Here is a 22,157-nt window from a genome sequence, read left to right as displayed (position 1 = left end):
TGACCATGCTGGGTCTTTCTAAAGAGTAACAACAGAATAAGCACCCATCATACAGGAAGAAATAAAAGATCACTGACCGGTTCTTCAGAAACCTTTATGTAAGCCTCTGCAATGATATCTTTATTCCTCCCCTCACCCTGACTTTTTCCCGACTCTATGTTAACCATTGTTGTTCTTCGTTGTGTACCACCTATGTATATATTTCTAAACAATATTTTGTTTAGATTTTGCTTGTTTTGAAACTTTATGTAATAGAATCATACTGTAAGGTTGTATTTGTTTCTTTTGCATAATGCAAGTTTTGAGATACGTCTGTGTTGTGTGTGGCTCTTGTTCGCTCAATTCGATTGATCAGTTTTGTACGTTCTTGTACACGTCTTCCTCGTACTCACGTGAGAGACTTTCTCTGTACAACTACGACCGGGCTTGCTGAGTCATAGGGTGTGAATGCTTTCACGCACATCCTATCCTAGATTGGCAAACTAGATGCAATTTGAAGATAATATAGGAGATTGTTTTCTATGTTTTTTTGTACTAGTTTTCATTCCCACCAGCAATGTGTGTGAGGTCTTGTCACTCCAGCCCCTTAATGCTGGTGCTAAATTAATTCAGCGGTGCTAACTTTATTAAAGGCCCTTAATGCTTGGCTATGGCCCTTAATGCTAAGCTATGACTTGTGATTTTAATTACCTCTCTCTTACTAGTAATCATGTTGAACATCTTATATGATTGTTCATTTTTTTATTCATTCATTTTAGCTGTATTTCTTCTTTTGCAAAGTCCCAGCCATTCCTTTTTTGTTTTCTAAGATTAGGTTATCTCTCCTTTTCCTTTGATTTGCAGTTTTAAAACAATTCTGAATATTAATCCTTGTTTTGTATACTACATATACATGTATACATATATGTATGTGTGTGTGTATACGTATATATGTATTGTAAAGATATTTACTAGCTGGTGTCTTTATTGTCTTAATTTTTTTATTTTTTAGACGTATAGAAAAGTAATAAGTGTGGTATATAATGAACACACATGTACACGTCACCCTCAACAATTATTAAGACATATCTAATCTTGATTCATCTGTACCCCCAACCTTTCCTAACCTTGCTCTATTGAATTATTTTAAAGTCAGTCCTAAATATCATATCTTATTTGATATAAATAATTTCAGTATACATCTATACAAAGGATTCCTTAACAATAACTGTAGTACTAGGGGCACCTGGGTGGCTCAGTCGGATAAGCATCTGACTTCGGCTCAGGTCATGATATCACGGTTCGTGGGTTCGAGCCCCGCGTCGGGCTCTGTGCTGACAGCTCAGGGCCTGGAGCCTGTTTTGGATTCTGTGTCTCCCTCTCTCTCTGCCCCTCCCCCTGTTCATGCTCGCATTCTCTCTCTCTCTCTCAAAAATAAATACACGTTAAAAAATAAGATAAAATGAAACCAATAAGCATAGTGCTAGTATCACACCAAAAACTTTCACAGTGATTCCTTAGTATGTTCAAATAACTAGTCACAGTGAAACTTACCTGTAGCTTCACAAATGTTTTCTTGTGGTGATGGTGTAAACAGTTGGTTTATTTGAATCAGTAGCCAAGTAGTATCCGTACCTTGCATTTGATTGAGAAATTGCTTAAATCTCTTCTAAAAGTCTGCCTTCCTTGTCTCTCTCTGTCTCCCTCTCTCTTTGTCTCTTCTTTTCCCCTTTATTTATTCAAGAGACCAAATTACTTGTGCTCAAGTTTCACACGTTCTGAACTCTTGGTGTTCCAGCCCCTGGTCGTTAGAACGAGGGGCTTGATCAGATGGAGACTGTGTTATTGGCAGTGGTGCCTCCTCAAGGGAGCCGTACTGCCTGTTGCCTCCCAGTGAAAGACACACGTTATCTTAGCAGTATCTTTCACACGGTTCCGGGTGCCGTCAGTCTGATTCCTCACCTTTCGCCTTAGACGTTAGCTCCCAGTGGTGACCGTTGGCCAACATCGGTTGTTTCACCAGTCATTGTGTAACGGTGATCATTCAGATCCTACCATTTCTTGTGCAGATATTAACTGGCATTCTTCTGTAAGCGGAAATGTGCCCTGTTATCTATCTGGGGTATAGCTCCTACGTGAATTTGTCTTTGCCTGCTGTAACACCTCACTCAATTATGATGACTTTATAATATATCTTGTTGTTTAGTTGGGGAAGCCCTCCTACTTTGTTTTTCAAGAATGTCTTAGCTATTCTTAACTCTTTGTCAATTTAAGTTTCAGAATCTGATTGTAAAATTGCATTCATAACACACACCCAAACCTGGGAAGATTTTGATTAGGATTGCATTGAATTTATAGAAAAATTGAGGAGAACTGGCACCTATATGGGATTGAGTCTCCAACCCATAATCATGATCTTTCAACATTTACTTAGGCCTTCTGTAATTTCAGTCAATAATGTTTATTGTTCTGAGTACCTCTTGTACCTCTCTTCTTACATTTATTCTTAGGTGTGATTGTAAATGTAAAATTTGTTTCTCGTTTTTATTTTCCAGTTAAGTAAATGCATTTTCAGGAGACATTCTTGTGCATTTTTGGAGGATATCTGCGCGTGTCTGCTTTTAACTAAAATTATCTGTCATACGCTTAGTTGATTAAGGTTGTGCTAAGTGTAGTTAAATGGATTTTCCAGTTGTGCATTTTGGAATTGGGCCCAGGTAAAGGATTGTATTAAAAATGCTGAGCAATATTCCCACAAAGTTATTTGGAAAGACTCACAAGAAGCAATGGGTAGACAATTTGGCAAGCGTCTTTATTTGAATGATAACTGATTTCCACTCTCATTGCTTAAAACCCAAAGTAAGAATTATAAAAAGAGGAAGAAATTTCTTTTATATGCCACTGTTAGGGAGAAGACAGGAAAGGGTACATGCGTTGGAAAACAGTAGTAATTACTTGTCCAGGAAAATGGCTAGATGTAAGTGATCTACATGTTTGTAATAATAAAATCAATTATTTTTCTGAAAAGTGTACATTGTAAACTCTTGCCCTTTGCGTCAATCTAGAGGAATGAAACACTTAAGGGTGATATCTAGAGAGATGGCTTTTGAAGAGGAAATAGTACATTGTCATTATTTAGTTCTGGGCGCTCTGTATTTGCTAAGTGTGGTTTGAGTGAATTGGGTCTTTAAAAATGTACACTTTTTAAAAGTGAAATATTCCAAACGTACAAACACACAGGGTGTAAATATCAAGTATGAAGACGGTTAACACCTGTGAATTCACATCTAGAACATCGTCAGTGCTCCTCGTACTGCTCTTCAGTCTCGTATCTCTGTTCTCTCCCGAGGGTGACCACTGGTAACGTGTATACGTACTGTTCCCTAAAACAAGTGACTTTAATGTTTGGGCTGTATAGAAATGATATCAGATTATATGTATTCTGCATGTTCTTGCCTTTATTTCACCCAGCATTATGATTTTGGATTTCATTCTAATAGGTGTGAAGCTATAGTTCAACCTTTTTTTTTTTTTTTTTTTTAAATTTAAATTCACATTAGTTAACACAGTGTAGTATTGATTTCAGGAGTAGAGTTTAGTGATTCGTCACTTACATACAGCACCCAGTGCTCATCCCGACAAGGGTCCTCCTTAATACCCATCCCCCATTTAGCCCATTCCCCCACCCACCGCCCCTCCAGCAGCCTTCAGTTTGTTCTCTGTATTTAAGAGTCTCTTATGTTTTTCCTTCCTCTGTCTTTTTACCTAATTTTTTTCCTTCCTTTCTCCTATGTTCATCTGTTTTGTTTTTTAAATTCCACATATGAGTGAAATCCTATGATACTTGTCTCTCTCTGACTTATTTCACTTAGCATAATATACTCTAGTTCCATACACTTTGTTGTAAATGACAAGATTTCACTATTTTTCACTGCCAAGCAGTATTCCATTGTATACGTATACCACATCTTTATCCATTCATCAGTGGATGGACATTGGGCTCTTTCCATACTTTGGCTGTTGTCAGTAGTGCCGCTATAAACATTGGGGTGCGTGTGCCCCTTCGAATCAGCATTTTTGTATCCTTTGGGTAAATACCTAGCAGTGCTATTGCTGGGTCGTAGGGTAGTTCTAGTTTTAGTTTTTTGAGGACCCTCCATGCTGTTTTCCAGAGCGGCTGCACCAGTTTGCATGCCCACCCACGGTGCAAACGTTTTCCCCTTTCTCTGCATCCTTGCCAACATCAGTTTCCTGAGTTGTTAATTTTAATGTGTGTGAAGCTATAGTTTAACGATTTTGAATGCTGATTTTCACAATATGTTGTATCTTTATACCATACTTTACTTATTCTCCTATTGGTGGACCTTTGAACTGTCTTAATTTTGCTTTTATAAACAGTGTAACTGTGAACATTGACTTCTGGTGTACATATGAAGCATTTCTCTAGGATGTACTGGTAGGAATTAAATTACTGCGTTACAGAACATGCTCATCCTTCCACTTCAGGAAGTTCTGCAGAGTCATGTGAAGTTGTTTAGAGTGCTTGTATCAGCTCACTCCGCACATGCACAGGCATCTCCGTTGTTCTGTGTACTCACCAGTGCTTGGAATTGTCCGACTCTCGGGACTTTGCCAATCTCATACGTGTGAATAGTACTTCAGCTTTCATTTGTTTGTTTCTTTTCACTGAGCAAATGGTGACTTAAATTCTCAGCCAAAAGGAATATAAAGTTACAATAAAAGGCTGCTTTCAGCTTTGGCATTTAGAGGCTCACTTATTGTTCATAGCTCTCATAGTGGAAGCTTTATTATATTATCCTACAGCACAGTGTGATCTGTTATTGATTCAGTTTTTTAAAAACTTCGGAGTTATCAAGGCATAAATATACACGTAGTAATATTCAGTGTGATTTCATATACCTGAACTGTAATTATTGTTTACTTTTAGGCCGAAATGGGGCTTGATTAACAGATGGACTGTAACTTCTTATGACAGGCTTTAAGATGTCGAATCAAAATATTTGAAAACCACTATAATGGCATTAATATTTCATGTGTTTTCGAGTTATTTTATCGATCCTGTGTTTCAAAACAGTTTTGAAAATTTGATTTAAACCTAAGTGCTTTTAGGTTTGGAATACTAGAAAAACTAGAATGCTATACTGATATAATAAATTCTTAATAAAATAAAAATTATTGTTAATTCACTCATTGTGGAATATCTGCAGTCAACCACAGAATATTGAGGAGAGAAATACCAGTTTTAAGGAATCTTTGTATTTCCTAAGTATAGTCTTTTAAAATTGCCATGCCAAAAGGAGGAGGAGGAGGAAGAGGAGGAAAAGATTTGAGAAATAAAATTGCTATAATAATTCTAATTTTCTTTCCCAAGGGAAAAATACCATTGAAATACTTTATGTATATGTGTACAATACTACACAGTACAATATAATTAATATAAGAGTTATGCCTTGCTTTGTCTGGTGTCTAAGTAATAAGTAGTTGATCTGGATTTTCTTTAAGATTTGATTTTTTTTTTTTATTTTTTATTTGACAGGTGGCAATTTGTATCATACTGATGTCTCGCTCTTTGGAGAACCTACCGAGTTTGAGTATTTGCGAAAAGTGCTTTTTGAGTATATGATGGGTCGTGAGACTAAGGTATAAATAATTTCTGGTGACTTGGCGTGTGGCTTAATTTAAAAGGAAATGTGCCCACTTCTAATACTTTAATACACGTATTGATGCCATATTTTACTGTTAGCAGACCACACATGCTAAAAGGTGATAGGTAATTAATTGTGTTATAGTTCGTTGTTTACACAAATGGTTTGTAGATCTTGCTTATATTTGTTTCAGTTATAAAATATTAATTTAAAAAATACTGTTGGATGATGCTAAATACTAAAAATAGAAATTTCACTGACTTAATATTTTGTAAAACATGGGTATTTTTACTTTTGACTTGAAATTTTAGAGTCAAGTCAAAATTTGATTTCATTTTCATGGAAACTTCAGGATAATGTGGAAGTATTGGAAATGGTCATAATTAAGAATGACTACTTAGGGGTATTTCTAAATATTTTACTTTAGTTACAGTGAGAAAATCATTTCAAAACATATGGAATATCAGTCATTAAAATTACCACATCATATAGGTAATAATGCTTGGCTAAATTTGTTTTCTGGAATATTAAATTATTGTAAGGTTCTTGAGTGTATAGTCTTGTCTTTTTCTTGTTTGTATTCCCTGCAGTGTTTTTAAAAGAGCCTTATATTGGACTTTTGGTAAATATATCTTGAATTGAATTGAACCATGTATTTAGGGGAAATTCATGAACCTTTCCTCAAACAAATTTTTCATTTAAAGCAATTTCTTTTCCGACATTGCTTCAACTTTTTACCTTCATAAACTTTTACATTGTCCATATACCTTGGCCGAGGATGGGATCATGAGTTTTCCATTTTTAAGAGCAATCAGTGTTTTTAACTTAGGGGTCCCTTGGGGGGTTACTAAGTCAAGGAGTGCTAAGCCAGTTCAGGGATTAATTTGGCAGGTATGTTAAAAGCCTAAAAAGTAAGGACATAAGAAATCTCTTAAAAGAATATTATGAATTTATAGACTATAGATTCTGCTAAACACTAGGAGTTATAGAAGTGGAAGTCGTTTTAATCCATAATATCTGTAGAAATCTCATTTCATTATATCAAATAGTTTCAAATTAAAGTAATATCTAGTGTGATCCTGAACATGTAATTCAGAGGGATATATTAATTCACAGTGATTCGGTGTTTTTTTTCTTAAAGGGCTTTTTTTTTTAATTCAGAGAACAGCTAAAACTAATTTTCTCCTTATCTTTTTAAAAGTAAAGCTAATGGAAAAATAATAAAAAAATAAATAAAGCTAATGACATATAGCTTCCTCTTATTAAGACTTGTATTGGATAGCAGCCCGTATTTGAGGTGGGGTAAATAATTTAATGTTACCTTGTTATTGTAAGGAAGGGAGAAGGATATATCTTAAAAAAAAAAAAAAAAAAAGCCTCTCAGCAGTTTAGCCGTATTGGTTCATTTGTGAATGTAAAGCTGTGATCCCAGTGTCGCTAAATAAAATATTTACATGCCTCAGACCGTGTCTTCTGGAGGTTGTGAACTGTGCGGGGTAGGAGCCCTGCAGAGCTTGAGTCCTCCTGAAGAAAGACCCGGCGCAAACGTGAGATGTGCCGGGCGCCAGCTTGCGCCGTCAGGGCCGTGCGGTTAGTTTGAGGCTGTGCCTGAGGAGACAGCTGGAAGGGATGTCCCCACGCCCCGTCTGACACCTGCCTGGGAAGCCATGCTGCCGAGGGCTCTCCCTGGCCTTTTGTCTTCAACACTCAGTGCACCTGGTTGCTACAAATGGTCAGGCGGTCACCGTGCCATCACAGTGTACAGGCCGATCTAGAACATCGGTAGCAGACGCTCTGCTTAATTTACTGCGTGTTTATTGAGCGCTTGCTCCATGTGGCCTTCTGTTTATCACCCCGATGGATACGAAGATGAAATGTGACACTGTCCCTAATTCTAAGGAGTTTACTCTATAGTAGCAAAGTGGAGCTGTTTGTAGTTAAGCTTGACGTGATGCAGAACGTAGCCGGGGCTGTCAAGAGAGGCACAGAGTTCTCCTGTTTGCTTGTGAGAAGGTCAAGGGGGGCATCATGGAGAAGCAGGTGTATCTGCTGGGCTTTAAAGCGGGATGAGGTGTATGCAGGTGTGGTTTGACTTTAATAGAGGAGCTCAGACGGGAGGGAAAGTCTAGACAGAAGGTCCAAGGCGGGACATCGGGTTTTGGAATGACAAGTCGTCTGGTCTGACTGAAACACTGGATCTGTGTGCTGGAAGTGACTCCTTCCAGGGCTGCACAGAGTGTGGAGGGCCCGGGATGACTTCCGAGTGTTGCCTGTAGGCATCGGGGGGTGGCTAGCCCTTGAGCTGAGGTTGACAAGATCAGAGCTGGTTTTAGACACATCTTTCACCGGTTTCCTTAATTTCTACACAGTAACAAAGAGTTTGAAATGGAAACCGGGTTGCGGCCTTAGAATGAGCCAGTGTGTGTCGTGGCCTTTGTGCTCTGACCCTCGTCCAGCGGGATATGTGTGTCATCCCCCCTGTGTTCCTTCCTCTGCTTCTGCACACGGTGTTCCTTACTTGATGAGGCAGATGACTTTGTAAGAAGACCACATGCAGGACACACATTGTTACGGCACGAAGCTTCCTCTGTCTTCTTCACTTTCCTTCTCTCGGGTTGTGGTCCTCCCGTGCTGTTAACGGACACTAAAATTCAGTCTGTTCTCCTTTTCGGTAGAAAGTGTTTCTCATTGTAACCTTTTAGGAAAGCCCCTCCTTAAAGAAGACCTGGCAGGAGACATGGCCTCTCCACCAGGTGGCTCATTTGAACTTTTCCTTACTTCCCAGGGCCCGAGGATACTGTACGTAGAGTAGACAGTCTGACAGGCAGAGAGCGCCTGGGTTTCTTCATGTAAGTGCGTTTTGGTAAGCCAGGGAAGAGCTTTAAGTCTTTGCTGGGTAATCTGCTGCAGATTCAGGATCACTGGTGAATTTAGAGGTGGGTTCCTCATTAACGTTTAGAAACGTGAGGAAACACCTAGCGACAGTTCTGGGGTCTTTTGACAGACATACTTGCATGTGCGTGTGTGGTTCATGGTGAATATAAACGGACTCTTGGGTGCTTTGAACCTCACAAGCTATTGACATTAAAGAAATGTTCCTATAATCATGAGTCCCTAAATTCTAGGTGTTTGTTGCTTCCTAAAAACAGTCTTCGTAGACAGTATACCAAAACCATTTAAAATTGCTTCAGAGTGTTAATAAAAAGAATACGGACAAACTTGACCACTTCTTATTTTCTCTTGCCATTTAAGGCCACATATATGCTTAGTTTCTCGATTTCGCTTTAACGTGAAGACTCTGTCTAGGCAATACACTTTAAAGGATAAGGGTTTTTGTAAAATGCCTTTGGAATTCTCCAAGAGTTTAAACGGTATTTTTTTTTTTTTGATTCTCAGAATGGCAGAGGCAAAGGTAAAAGGAGGGAAGGGTGCTGAAACCTTGCCATGTATGGGGTTTGTGATTAAAGAATAGTATTAGTTGATCTGTTAGTTGAAACTAATATTAGAAGTATGTAAAGTGCCTGGCCTAGGCTTAGCACATAATAGGAATTTAAAAAATGTTAGTTTCTTTCCTTCCTGGCGATAATTCTACCTTTTTTTCTAATGATGTGAGTAATGTAAAATTAAAAAAAATTTTTTTTAATGTTTATTTATTTTCGAGAGACAGAGAGAGACAGAACGTGAATGGGGGAGGGGCAGAGAGAGGGAGACACAGAATCGGAAGCAGGCTCCAGGCTCTGAGCTGTCAGCACAGAGCCCGACGTGGGGCTTGAACTCACGAGCCATGAGATCATGACCTGAGCCGAAGTCGGAAGCTTAACCGACTGAGCCACCCAGGCACCCCGAGAAATGTAAAATTTTTGATTATTATGTCATCTTTTCCTCAGTGACCTTCTCTGGTCCCCAGCCCCGCCCCCTGCACACACACACGCACACACACAGTGTGTGTAACCGTGAACAAAGAATGTTACAGTGAGTTCCCTAGGTGCCCCTGCCGTCCTCTGTGGGCATCCTTGGGGGAGAGCACTAGCCCCTGAATTTGTATGTAAGCACTGAACTTGTTATCCTACTTATTTCGTGAGTGTATCTTATTTCATAAGGTATCTTCTTTCCTCTCTGTCTCCCTCAAAACATCTCATCTTGATACAAAATAGGGAATTTCAACCTTTGAGGAGAATTTTCCACGAGCTTATGGGTGACAGTCTGACTTACGGTATATGCATTTAGATCTGCACAATTTATGATCTTGTTTTGCAAGCCACCATGTGTAATGTTTTGATTCATCATGTTTTCTACCCAACAAAACATCTCGTGTTTATTTAAAATGTAATTTGTATTTCTATTAGGCTGATGTGCTGCATGTTGTAAAAAATACCTACTAAGCATGTTCATGTTCATGCAGTAGCCCATGTGTATGAGATATATGATGTGATTTAGTTAAAGCTGAACTTCTGATGATTTAGAGCTTGGCAATACATTACTTTCTAGATAGATTTCTATAAGTGAAAAGCCTTATAAAATGAATGAATAATAAAGTTCCATTTTAATACGATAAAGGGCCAAGAGCATTAGAACTTTATATAGCTTCGTGCTATTGTAATTGCATCTTCTTGAAATAATACCAACCCAGGCATTGTGGAGAGTCCTTTTAAATTGAAATTCTAGTGTTGGCTGTTATTTCCTTGCCTAATATCTTCACATCATACTTCTTTGGTCGTGGCTTCCATTGAGAGCACTAAAGAATCCCACCAGCAGAACGTGTCAGGATGGGTGAAACGCCATCTGCTCAACTGTCTGTGATCATCTCTTGTTTTTCTTGTAGACCATGGCGAAGGTTATAACCACTGTCCTGAAGTTCCCTGATGATCAGACACAGAAAATTTTGGAAAGAGAAGATGCTCGGCTAATGGTAAGCTTTAAAATAGGCTACGGATAGAAGACGACTTTATCGCAATCTCTGACTTTATCGCATGCTCTGTTTCATTTACAAAGACTCTGAGGTGGTAAAAGACATTTTAAATGTTTCATTTTTATTGTACTGTAGCATAAAAACTGAGAGCGAATCTACATTAAGAAAGTTTAACCGAGGGCAAATAGGAATTGGTGTCTTCAAGGAAAGAACAGTCTTTTTCAATAGCTTTTATGAGGTTGACACCTACACGTGCTATCTGGGATTTCCAGAACCCGGGCTGTTTATGGAAAGGACAGAAAAGACATTTGTCCTGGTATATCCAGTAATAATTTTTAATCAGACTACATCATGATGTTAGATGTTCTGTATTATATTTCCTTATCCTCCGTAGTGGTTTTCAAATACAGTAATTCTGACTGAAAGAATGTAAGCATTTTTGAGCTTTTGAGATACCCAGCAAGGGAGATGTAGTAACGGAATTATTAGAACCTTTGTGTGAAGTCAGATGTGATTGAAATGAAATAAATACACACTTCATAAATTATGCAAAATCCCCTTGCCTGACTTCTTTTTGCTCTGGGCCAGTAATGCAGTAAGAAAAGATCCATTCTAAGCACAGTGTGAAATTTGTTGGGAAGTCTCGGGTCTTGCCTCAGCTTTCTCTTTCTCCTTCCTTTTCTTGTCTTGCTGGTAGCCTGCATCACCCTCCACGTCCTCCCCCATTTCTCTACCTGTTTTAAGATTTCAGCACCGCTGTTCTCTTCTCTCTCCTCACTGAAGCAAGCAAAGGTCTTCTCCGTAGTGATGGGTTAGCCTGTGTCTGACCATCTCCAGTAAGGACTAAGTCATTACCTCCTAAAGCATCCTATCTTAATTCAACAGACTACATCTCTTAACAAAAGTTCTTGCTTATCTTGAGCCCCAATCTTCCTTCCTTGCAGTGGTCACCAATTTCTTCTGGTTTTTACCTATGGAACTCAACCAAAAAATCTGTCAATGGCCTGAATGGAAGGCTTTTCTTCTCCAGGCCAGATACCTGGAGTTGCATCCCAGGGCTCCTCCTGGTTGGCTCAGTGGGTAGAGCGTGCAACTCTTAATCTCAGGGTCATAAATTCAAGCCCTACATTGGGCGTGGAGTCTGCTTAAAATTTAAAAAAATTGCATCCCTACTGACTGAGCCAGCCAGGTATGGCTTCTCTCTTCTGATGCATTGCTTTCTCCAAGGTCATCCCCGCATCCCTGACCTTTGTCCTAGTACTTTATTGCATATTTTGTCATATACCTATTGTATATTTTCTGAGACAGTTACAGTTATTTTGGCTAACATTAAGTGTTTTTTGGAAAGTATTCCTCCCTGGTATCTAGTAGCCTGAAAAACATTGTTATACCTCTGTAGTTATTTCTGGTTATACATTTTTTTTTGATGTTTATTTATTTATTTTGAGAGGTAGGGGAGGGGCAGAGAGAGAGAGAGAGAGAGAGAGAGAGAGAGAGAGAGAGAATCTCAAGCAGCCTCTATAATGTCAGTGCAGTATAGATGGGGCTCGATCTCATGAACCTGAGATCATGACCTGAGCCAAAACAAGAGTTGGATGCTTAATCAGCTGAGCCAGCTGAGCCCCTCTGGTTATACATATTTTTTATAAGAAGTATGTCACTATAATGTATGCCCTTCACCAATAGAATGTTGTTTTAAATTATAGCAAACAGTTCTAAAATGTAGTTGCTCAGAGTAGTTTGTCTCCTCACTGAATTTGCCTTTGTGTAAATAAAACTCTCCAGTGCAATTGGAACCTGTCAACATGATTCTGTCATTATGGCCTGTTTAAGAAAATATTTTTAAAGGATCTAATGCACCTTTGTTCATTCTCCCATGGCCTCTTTATCATCTTGATGTTGGGGTATGGCAAACTCTCATTGTTGGGCTACATTTTATCCGGATTTGCTTTACAGTTTAGATTCATCCTAAGTCATGGCCACGGCAGATACGGTGGGAAACATCCCCCTTCACCCCATACACACGTGCAGTCTTAGACTGGTTTGCCTTGAAGGAAATTAATTGAATTGATACATGTAAATAGTGAACCCTGTTAAAAAAAAAACCTTTTAAAGGAGATGGAATTTTTTTTTTTTTTTTAAGTTTCACTAAAAAGAAATCTTTGAAAACCATTACATTCTTTATTCCTGAATAAAGTGGTATTCATTCTGGATAGGAATGAAATGGTGACTGTTTATTCCTTCCTGAAATAATCCTCCCTTGTCTCAGAGGCTGATTTGCCCAGGAAGAAAGTACCACTCTTTCCACTGCTACTTTAAGCAGAGTCTTATCCATCATTATCTTTTGCTTAATGAATGAGTGCAGTCAGCACACACATACTCTCTTGCTTGTTGTGGCCGGTATAGGAGCATTGAAGACGTGGAAGATAATGGTTGCTGACCTTGTGGAGCCTTTAATTTTCGGGGGAAGAGGTAGTACCCATTTATCATGCATGAATGAAAGATATGTCTAAGTCATGTAATTCAGATAATAAAAGTAGATGCTTAGGAAATAGGAAATAACTTATAATGAGCATGAAGTGAGGCCCACTGATGGCCTATAAATCAATTTGAGTCACTCTTTGTTGGTTTGAGATTCTTGGTACTTGATAGTGATTCATGATTGTGTTTTTATATTTGATGGAAGATTAAGATTGTTGTTGATTGAAAAGGTTGAGCCAAGAGACACATTTGCCTTTAAGACCGGTGTCATTCATAAAATGAGCAATAAGAATCATTATCTTTGAACAGGACTCTTGGAATTACAACCTATTTCTTACTCCTGTCCAGTGTCCGTAGCCGATTAGGAAAAAAACACTGCAAAAAAGAGTGACGTATCTTCTTCTAATAGAAAGATAAGATATCCAATAGAAAGATATTTATATTCTTTCAATGTAAATATAGAAACTATGTTTCCATTAGGAAGATATATAAATGTGTAGAAAACCAGCCTTTTTAGCAGTTTATTACGCGAACATTTAAAAACTACTTAGTCGTGTTAGCTTTAAACGCATGTTCCAAATGGATCTCTTCTGTAATTTGTTATAAACGTGGAGCTATGTTTTCCCTCGTATTTAAAATCAGCAACCTTGAGTGCTTTGTTATTTTTAGCTGTGAAGGCTGAAAGGCTGGGAAAAGTAAACCAAAACAACCCCGAACACGTTTCAGAGCTGCCCTCCCCATCCGTTAATATTTGGGATGCTGGAGAGAGAGTGTGAGCTGCGCTGAGAGCTGACAGCATGCAGCCACATCAGTGCTTGCAGTATTTACTGGGTATTGTAGGAGGAGACCGTCTAAAAACTGGCTTCATGACTCTGGTGATTACGCATTAGCTTTTTGGCATCGGCCAAACATTTCTGTGACTGCTGGTAAGATCTTTCTCAGTGTATCCCCTTTTTATTTTACTTCCCCTCCCCTCAGTGAGTTTTACAGTCTGTATTCGAAACACCCCATTCTAGATCACAACAGTTATTACTTAATAAGTGGTTTCAGAGTTTAACCTAATTTCAAGATTACATTTCATAGATGAGAAGTCGTTATCTGTCAAGTAAGATTAAATTGTAGAGCATAATTAAATTCTGGTCTATCCGAAGGCTGTGATGTGTAGAGAAGGGCTATCCTACGTCCTTCATTGACAAGTCTCAGAGCCTCAGGTCCTTCACAAAACGAACATCATCTTGTTAGCATTATTGGAAGGCCAGACTATAGTGCCTGCCCTGGGTTTTTGAGATGGTGGCAGGGGTGGTGGTGACGATCCCTTAGCCACCAGAGAGCAACATGTGGGTGTAGAATTAGTCTTTCCTGGAAAAGGAGACTTAGGTTGGTGAGTTAATATTACTGTGTGTGAGATCAGTCATTAAAGACGTCAGTAGGACAGCCAGGTCATTTCACAGGAATGACGTCATCTCAGAAATTGTCCCCATCAGAGCGAGTGGCACTGCTGTGGTGAGTGTGGATCTCACCAGCCCAACCCTGGTAGGCTTGGAGCAGGCCCTTTCCATGTTTCTGGCCCTTGCTCGTAAAATGAGCATGGTGGATTGTTCTATTCCTAAGGCTTCTTTCCTTCTAAAGTTCTCAATTATTTGTAGATTTTAAAGTTTTGGATTTGTTTCAACTGGGAAAAAATTGCCTTCTATACAATAGGCAGCAGAAGTTCAAAAGAAAACGCACGTACCAAATACACACACTTTCATCTTTGTGAGAACAGCCTTTTACCTTCTCTCAGCTCTTAGCTTATTGTGCCTCATTTTGTGATGGTTTAGGCAGTTTGGACGGGCAGAGCAGACTGGATATTTGAGTAACAGGGTAGGAGCAAGAGTGGATACAAAAGTCTTGGGCTCGTCTATTTTGTGCTGAAGAAAACTGCCCTAAAAGTACGCCATCAGATTTTTTTTATTAAAGGAGAGTGTTATTATTTAGGGTAATTTTATTAAGAAAGTTTGTTTCAATCAGGTGCTAAATCATCTCTTGAAATTGAGAGGTTCTTTTGTTATATAGACATCTCTTCTGAAAAATGTTTCTAGAAATGCATTTTCCTTTTCAGAGTGCTAGCAAAGCGATGTTATTTCACCTAGACAGCTATTTTCCTGATGACCTCGTTGAAAGAAAATTTTTCTCTTCTGATGGAGAAGTTTTGGCTTATTTTCACCCCATCCATTCTAGTCATTTTTAAAAATTGATTTTCTGTTGCCTTTGTTTTTTACTTTTCTTTCACATTGATCCTTTGGGTTGTGTCCAGTTCTCGATCCATCCTTGCCCTTGACCCGTCTGTACTTCATGTTTCGCACTTTTCTCCCCTTGGTTGGAATTCTAAAAATCTCTTCTGAGTTAACAGATTCATCCAAACTTTTCAGCACTGTTACATGGAGAACTTTTCCATCCCAGAAGAGGCTCACCTTTGCGTGGGCTCAGTGCATACCTGGAAGGTGGATCAGGAAACAGGTGCAAATAGAGCTGCTGTGAAGTGAAAACAAAACAAAACAAAAAACTGTACAGATGAAGTACACATTTGTTGTCTCAGAAGTGGTTAGACTCTCGATTCTGTTAGAATTATATAATATGTGGTCATTGCAAAAGAAAACACTGCAAATGATTCGGAATCATGTTACACAGAGAGGGAGACCTTCGTGTTCTCAGCCTCCCGACACTTCCCACCATGCCACAATCATCTTTGTCAATAGTTGGTGAATATCCCCAGGGTTTCTGAGCTTTATAAATATATACTTATAGTCATGTTTTTAATCACTTAATTATTTTATAAAAATGGCAGAATGCAACAGCTTGCTTTTTTCACTTAACGTATTTTTATTTTATCTCACCTCATTACAAATTGATGTCCTTTATTCTTTTCAATGGCCGATTGTATGATTACACGGGTGTCCTACAATGTAGTTCACCAGTTTCCTATTCATGGACACTTAGGTTGTTTGCAGTTGTTCAGGACGTACAAGCACAGACACAGGGAGCATGCATATATATGTATTTTGCATACTTCTGCAAGTTTTTCAAGAGGGTATTGACCTTATTGTGTTGTGTGCTGTGTCGCAAATATTATTTTCTAGTTTGTCTTTTGATTTTGTTGCTTCTTACTAACTGTACCCTTAAATAAGGTAAATGAAATGATGCTTCTGAGGTTCGTCACGCTAAGAATAGACTCATTTTATAAATAATCCCCCTTTTTTTTTTTTACTGATGCTCTTTTAACAAACCAGAAAGCTAATCGATAATCTTAGATTATGACCATTTTAGATAGGACAAAGAATTAATTTAAGAAGGTTGCTACAGTAAAAACTATGTTTGAGATTGGGTCCCTTTGAATGGAAATTTCAATTTGGGTTATCCTTGCTGAAACCATTCCTGATGATATACTGTTGAATTACAAGCAAATTACTCAGTGATAAAACTGACATATATTAGGAATGATAATTCAGCATATAGACCTACTGTATTCACATTCATCACCATTTCCCCCCAATTTTTGATGGTAAATTGATAGATATTATATAAATCAAATTTCATGTGTACTTTAATGGAATTATGAAAAATATTTTTATAAGGCAAATAATCATACCCAGTTAATGTTATATAAATACTTACTTAAAGTGTGAAAGCATCTTTAACTATGTTGCTTACATTTTTAAATTAAAGTCGCAAATGAAATCTCAGCTACAAATTACTGTATTTTCTTAGGATGGGTGGGACTTATTATGGGTTCCTTATACTTTGCCTAGCCTCCCTTGACTTGGGGGAGATTTGAGAAAATTTTAAGTACATTCTGTTTAGTCCTTTGAAGTTCATATACACATATAATCTCTATGTTATATTAAGTCTTAAAACTAACCCAATAAGCTTTTTTTCTTCCTGGCTTGTAGTATTCTTCACCTCGCAGTGGTATCTTCTGAGTAAACCATCAGTCTGTGCTTAGTTAGCATGTGGTGAGTGAAGAATAATGTCTTGTGTCTTTTGTGCAAAAATCAAACGTGTTGCATGATACTAACCATTTTGCTGGAATTCTTGTGCTCTTTTGTTTAATGAATACATGATTATGCTATGTGTTAATATAAGTGTTTTCTGTTAATTTTGCTTTATAGATTAATAAATAGATTACTAATCACCACCACCGGAAGAGTTATACAATTTTAGGAAGTTTTACTTCTTTAAATAGTAATTGAAAGTTTTAAAATTGCTCTTGGAAATTTTATCAACTCAAAGAAATTATATATTTTATAATCTTTTTTGTTTTTATTTCCCAAGCATAGTCTTGGAAATCAATAAAAATTGTGAGAGAGAAATGAAAAATCATTTTCTAGATAGAAGTGAAGTGATATACTTCACGAAACCAGATTTCAAAACATCATAAGGTCCACTTATCAAGGCTATAGCCTGAAATCGTGAAGGCTAGTAAAGTTGATTTAAAAGAAGTATCATTTTATTACTTCCGGGGATGGTACAGTATGACAGGAAAACGTCTGTCCCCAGGAGACCCTTGGGCAGCCTGCGTCAATTGAGTGTGGCTGTTAGTAATTAACATATTGTTAACTGAACTGGAGGCATCTAGATTGTTTCCACACAGTCATGGGTCTTCCCCTTTTAAACCCCTCTGCCGTGGCCTCCGTGTAGTAGTCATGCTATTAGCTAGACTTGGCACCCCCTAAAATTTAGGGTACATCTTTGCCTCAGACTTGGCTGGAATTTTTACAAATCACAAGCAAGCTCGATTGCAATTAATAGAGCTTAATTATAATTGACATCATTCGATTGTTAATTGTGATTGTTAATTCAACTAGTATTCAGCTAATGGTATTAAGGGTTAAAATGCCAGTAGACAGCTTTTCTTTTTCAACCTCTTAGCTTTAAAAATCATTTATGCCCACATTCGAGTCTCATTTCAATTTTACTATGTATCAATTAACCTGCCTTAGTGATTGTCTAGAACTATCTTCAGTCTCATAAATCCCTTAACAATTTCCTTTTTTTTTTTTTTTATGTTGTAAACACTGCATCATGCTTGTCATTGTATTCTTGCATTTCAGTACCGTCCTTTATCACTGGAAGTGACCACACTTCCAGCATTTCTATCGATTGATCAATTGACTATGTCAACTTTTCTTTTAAAACATTTCAAACATAAGATTAGTAAAACTAGTGCAGTGAATACCTGTAGACCCTTCACCGATATTCACCAATTCCTAACCTTTTGCAAAATTTTCTCCCTTGCTCTCTCTCTGCATATATATCCTCCCGTCTGTAATGGTGTGACCATTGCTTGCAAACACTTGTGTTTGCACACATTTGACAGTTACTTGCAAAGAAAACTAAATCCTTCAGCAAATATCTTTAAGAAAAGGACATTTTCCTACAGACTCAACAATACATTTATCACTCTCAGGAAATTTAACATAATACTGTTACCTGGTATATAGTAAATATTCACATTTTTCCAGTTTTTCAAATAATGTCTTTCACAGACTTTTAAATTCCATGATCTACGCCGAGATTGCACATCACATGTCATTGTCATGTTTCTCTAGTCTCTTTTTTTTTAATTTTTTTTTCTTAATGTTTATTTATTATTGAGAGACAGAGAGAGACAGAGCATGAACATGGGAGGGGCAGAGAGAGGAGGAGGCACAGAATCCGAAGCAGGTTCCAGGCTCTGAGCTGTCAGCAGAGAGCCTGATGCGGGGCTTGAACTCACAAACCGCGAGATCATGACCTGAGCCGAAGTCGGAGGCTCAACCGACTGAGCCACCCAGGCGCCCCAATTTCTCTAGTCTCTTTTAAACTAGAAATGTTCTCCCAGCTTTTTTTTTTTTTGTCTTACATGACATTGACACTGTGTGCAGCATTATTGAATTGTGCGTGAATTTCTTTTTCCACAAACAGCACAAGCCAAGTTTCAAAATACTAACTGACACAGGAACTTAAATATGACAGAAGATCTTGCATCTTCTCTAGGCTTCTAGGACCAACATGATTATTGAGCAGGTTTTATACATAATACACTATGGGAAGTACATCACGAGTGTCAGTGCATTATATTTTTCATTTACAAATGGAGACGACTTTAAAACTTTCTCTTTCTGCTAAATATGTATAAAAAGTTCATCTCCATTAATCTTATTTGGTAATTTATTTTTGTGGCATTCTAACGTACCCGGGCTACTGGCTTTATTGTTTTAATCAGAGAAACCTTATTAGGAATCACTCATCACCGTTGTTTCTCTCAGCACTTTTAGTCTTTAAGATTGAGTTTGTTCATTTCCCATCCTTTGCTGCCGTGCATATCATCCCGGGAGAATTGTGATACGTAGAAAGATCAGCACAAAGAGAAGAGGGAAGAGCTGTGTGTCCTCTTTCAGTCTGAGCAGCTGGGGCCTTGTGAGGTTCTCCCAAGTCAGCACGCCTCCTCCTGGCTTCTCCAGGTACAACCTGGTGGAAGGTGGCAGTTCCAGTTTTCACGGAAGCATCCTGTTTTCCAGGACCACGGACTGTATAGGTCAGATCATTCCAAGAACGTTAATTTTTAGAAGATTTTTTTTTAGGATTTACTATTTAGAATATTTCTACTTCATTCCCTAGACCGTAGAGTATAATTCTATTTTAACTTTACCCTTTTTCCTTTCTTCTTTTCCAGTCATGGCTCCGATCATCGTCTTGAGGAAACGGGGTGGTGATGTTGGGCAACGTGGAGGACTGTCTGCATCTGCCTCTTGGAGAAGCAAAAGCTGTTATTCAGGGCCCCTTCTGGAGCCAAAGACCAAGAAAAATCTGGCATTGGCCCACAGCTGATATTGCGGACTGCCTTTCAGATCGATTATATCAGTGGAGAAACGGTGATAGTTTCTTCTTTTTTCTTCAGTTTTTTTTCTTGGGAAGAGTTTTATGTCGTTTAAGAGATTTTTTTGAATAACTCAACCTGACTCATGGGCTCACTTAATGTTCCTCTCTTCCATTCTTTTTGTCCCTCTTTTTAAAGAACTGCTTGCCCTTCCTATTTATTTTTAGGGTGATTTTTTTTTTAAAGACTTGTGCAATACATTTTGAGGTGAAACGTAGTGGATTTTTTTCTGATAAATTAGAGCATTTAATTGAATATTTTATCCAGATTTGTTGAATATTTGCTAAAGTTCTTTAAGCTATACATATGATAAATCCAAATAGCAGTACCTCATTGTTTACTTAGCTTTTGTACTTCTATTTTTCAGAGGAAAAAAATACTACTGTAAATTGTAAATAGTCAATACTGTATTGTATGCAGATCTGTGACTGTTGGCAATGTCATCTTGGAAGAATAAATAAAGTTTATTTACTGTATAAAATTTGCTTATGGTGCTGTTTCCTAAGTTGAACTGTATTTCAAAATAGTTAGGAAATGATGTTCTATCCGGGTGAATATCATGAGGAACTGTTTGTCAAGATAGCTAAATGCTAACCATTTGGAAAGGTTTTTTTTTTTTTTTTTTCAAAATCAGCATGACCAAGTTAGAAGAAGTATGGAAATAAAGAATACTTCATGGTGTATGTTTCAGGAGTCTGCCAACTTGGAGATGCCTCCTCTCTCTGGAGTAGACCATACTCTGATTTTTTTTTTACACTTAATGAGAGAGCGTCTTCTGGACAGCAAGAGATGGGAACTGTTCAGAGGGTTTCATACACTCTATGTTCTAGCAAATACAGTATTCAGTATCCAAGTATTCCCTAACCTCTGCCTCGAGGTGGAACCACAGTACAGACAGTATGCACCTTAGCGCTCCTGGTGTAACTTATTTTGTGATAAAAAGTGGGGAGCTCGGGGAGGGGGTGGGTAGATGACGGGGGGGGGGGGGCGGTCTTCCTACATAACCCACAGCTGACTCCTCTGAGGACACCTGTTCCAGCAAGGGAAGAGGGTCTTCTTAACCACCACCCCCGCTTTTTTTAAAATCAGGATTTACTTAAGGGGCAAAATTTTGTGCCACCAAAGAGTTTCTGACAACAGACATGACTTCTTACCTTTTTTATATAGCTTGTCCTAAGGTAGAAATTGTGGACTCTTAGTAACATTTGCATATGACTTCCTACTAACTCCTTTATGGAGATAAGCATATCAGAAAGTATGTAGGGGGTCAGCACGCCTTTTCTAGAAAGGGTCAAATAGTAAGTATTTTCTGCTTTATAGGCCATCCAGTCTCTGCCACAACCGCCCTCTGTCACTGTCGTATAAGTACAATCGTACGTAATACGGAAGTTAATGAGCAGAGCTGTGTTCCAGTAAAGCTTCATTTACAAAAGCAGGTGGGAGGCTGGATTTGGCTTGCAGGCTGTGGTTTGCCAACCCCTGAGAAAGTGAACAAGCTGGATTTTCATCGTGGAGTTGGGGGAGGAGTGATAATCCCTTAATCCTAGGACTTGCTCATTTTCCCCCAGTGCAGGCAGGCGGCCTCTTCTTTCGGAAAAAGGCACAGCACATCCAGTTCACCTTGATCAAGAATGATGGTGACATTTTCTCAATGACTTGTTCCAGCAAGAAGGACAAAGCCTTTCATCTTTCACTGTGGTCAGTGTCAGGGTCTCAGACCCGTCTGGGGCCTTTTCTTGAAGACCCTCCCCTGTACGTGTGTCCCCACCTTGATGCCTGAGAAAGGACAGCTTTTCCACCAGTACTTAACAGGACATGTTTGCATCATAGATTTCAGACTGCTGAGGACTTGGCCTTCCACTCTGACCGTGACTTGCCACAGAGAGAGCTGTGATCCCAGCACAGAGATCCTGGCGCTGGGGCTCTGAACCCAAGGCCGTCTCCAAGACCTCGTGACAGCAGCACACGAAAAGGTTGGTGCAGTACATTTACTGCCAGGAAACCAGCAGTTCACCTCGAAAGGTGTTAGATGTTGGTAAGACATTACATTAGCAAGTGGTTGGTGAAAATCACTTGCACCTAACAGGAATTAATTGTATAGTCACTTTGTTCAGGGCAGGTGCGTGTGAATTTTGGTAGAGAACCATCTCCTTGTTGACTTGTGTCTTAGTCTCTTCACGCTGCTGTAACAAAATTCAGTGGCTTATAAACATGGAACATTTAT

General features: G+C 38.5%; 2 protein-coding genes across 10 annotated transcripts in view; both read left to right on the top strand.

The window, feature by feature from the left end:
* Positions 1-20,409, top strand: part of GOLGA4 (golgin A4) — a 125,486-nt gene extending 105,077 nt beyond the window's left edge. For 4 of the 6 annotated variants that reach the window (XM_042957241.1, XM_042957240.1, XM_042957238.1 and 1 more), the window contains 4 exons: positions 5,537-5,640; positions 10,468-10,554; positions 16,965-17,027; positions 19,730-20,409. In XM_042957241.1, the coding sequence (XP_042813175.1) occupies positions 5,537-5,640; positions 10,468-10,554; positions 16,965-16,994 (221 nt within the window). In that variant the 3' untranslated portion in view covers positions 16,995-17,027; positions 19,730-20,409. The remainder of the gene's footprint in view (positions 1-5,536; positions 5,641-10,467; positions 10,555-16,964; positions 17,028-19,729) is intronic. The other 2 variants (XM_042957243.1, XM_042957239.1) reach the window with 1 other exon arrangement.
* A 1,047-nt stretch (positions 20,410-21,456) lies between these two features.
* Positions 21,457-22,157, top strand: part of ITGA9 (integrin subunit alpha 9) — a 400,223-nt gene continuing 399,522 nt past the window's right edge. For all 4 annotated transcript variants that reach the window (XM_042956927.1, XM_042956925.1, XM_042956924.1 and 1 more), the window contains exons 1-2: positions 21,457-21,631; positions 21,764-21,906. The gene's annotated coding sequence lies outside the window, so the exon portion shown is untranslated. The remainder of the gene's footprint in view (positions 21,632-21,763; positions 21,907-22,157) is intronic.

The sequence above is a fragment of the Panthera tigris genome, chromosome C2 (assembly GCF_018350195.1).
Source record: "Panthera tigris isolate Pti1 chromosome C2, P.tigris_Pti1_mat1.1, whole genome shotgun sequence".
Lineage (NCBI taxonomy): Eukaryota > Metazoa > Chordata > Mammalia > Carnivora > Felidae > Panthera > Panthera tigris.
Note: the sequence above shows the minus strand (reverse complement) of the source record. Positions and strands in the feature narration are given on the sequence as shown.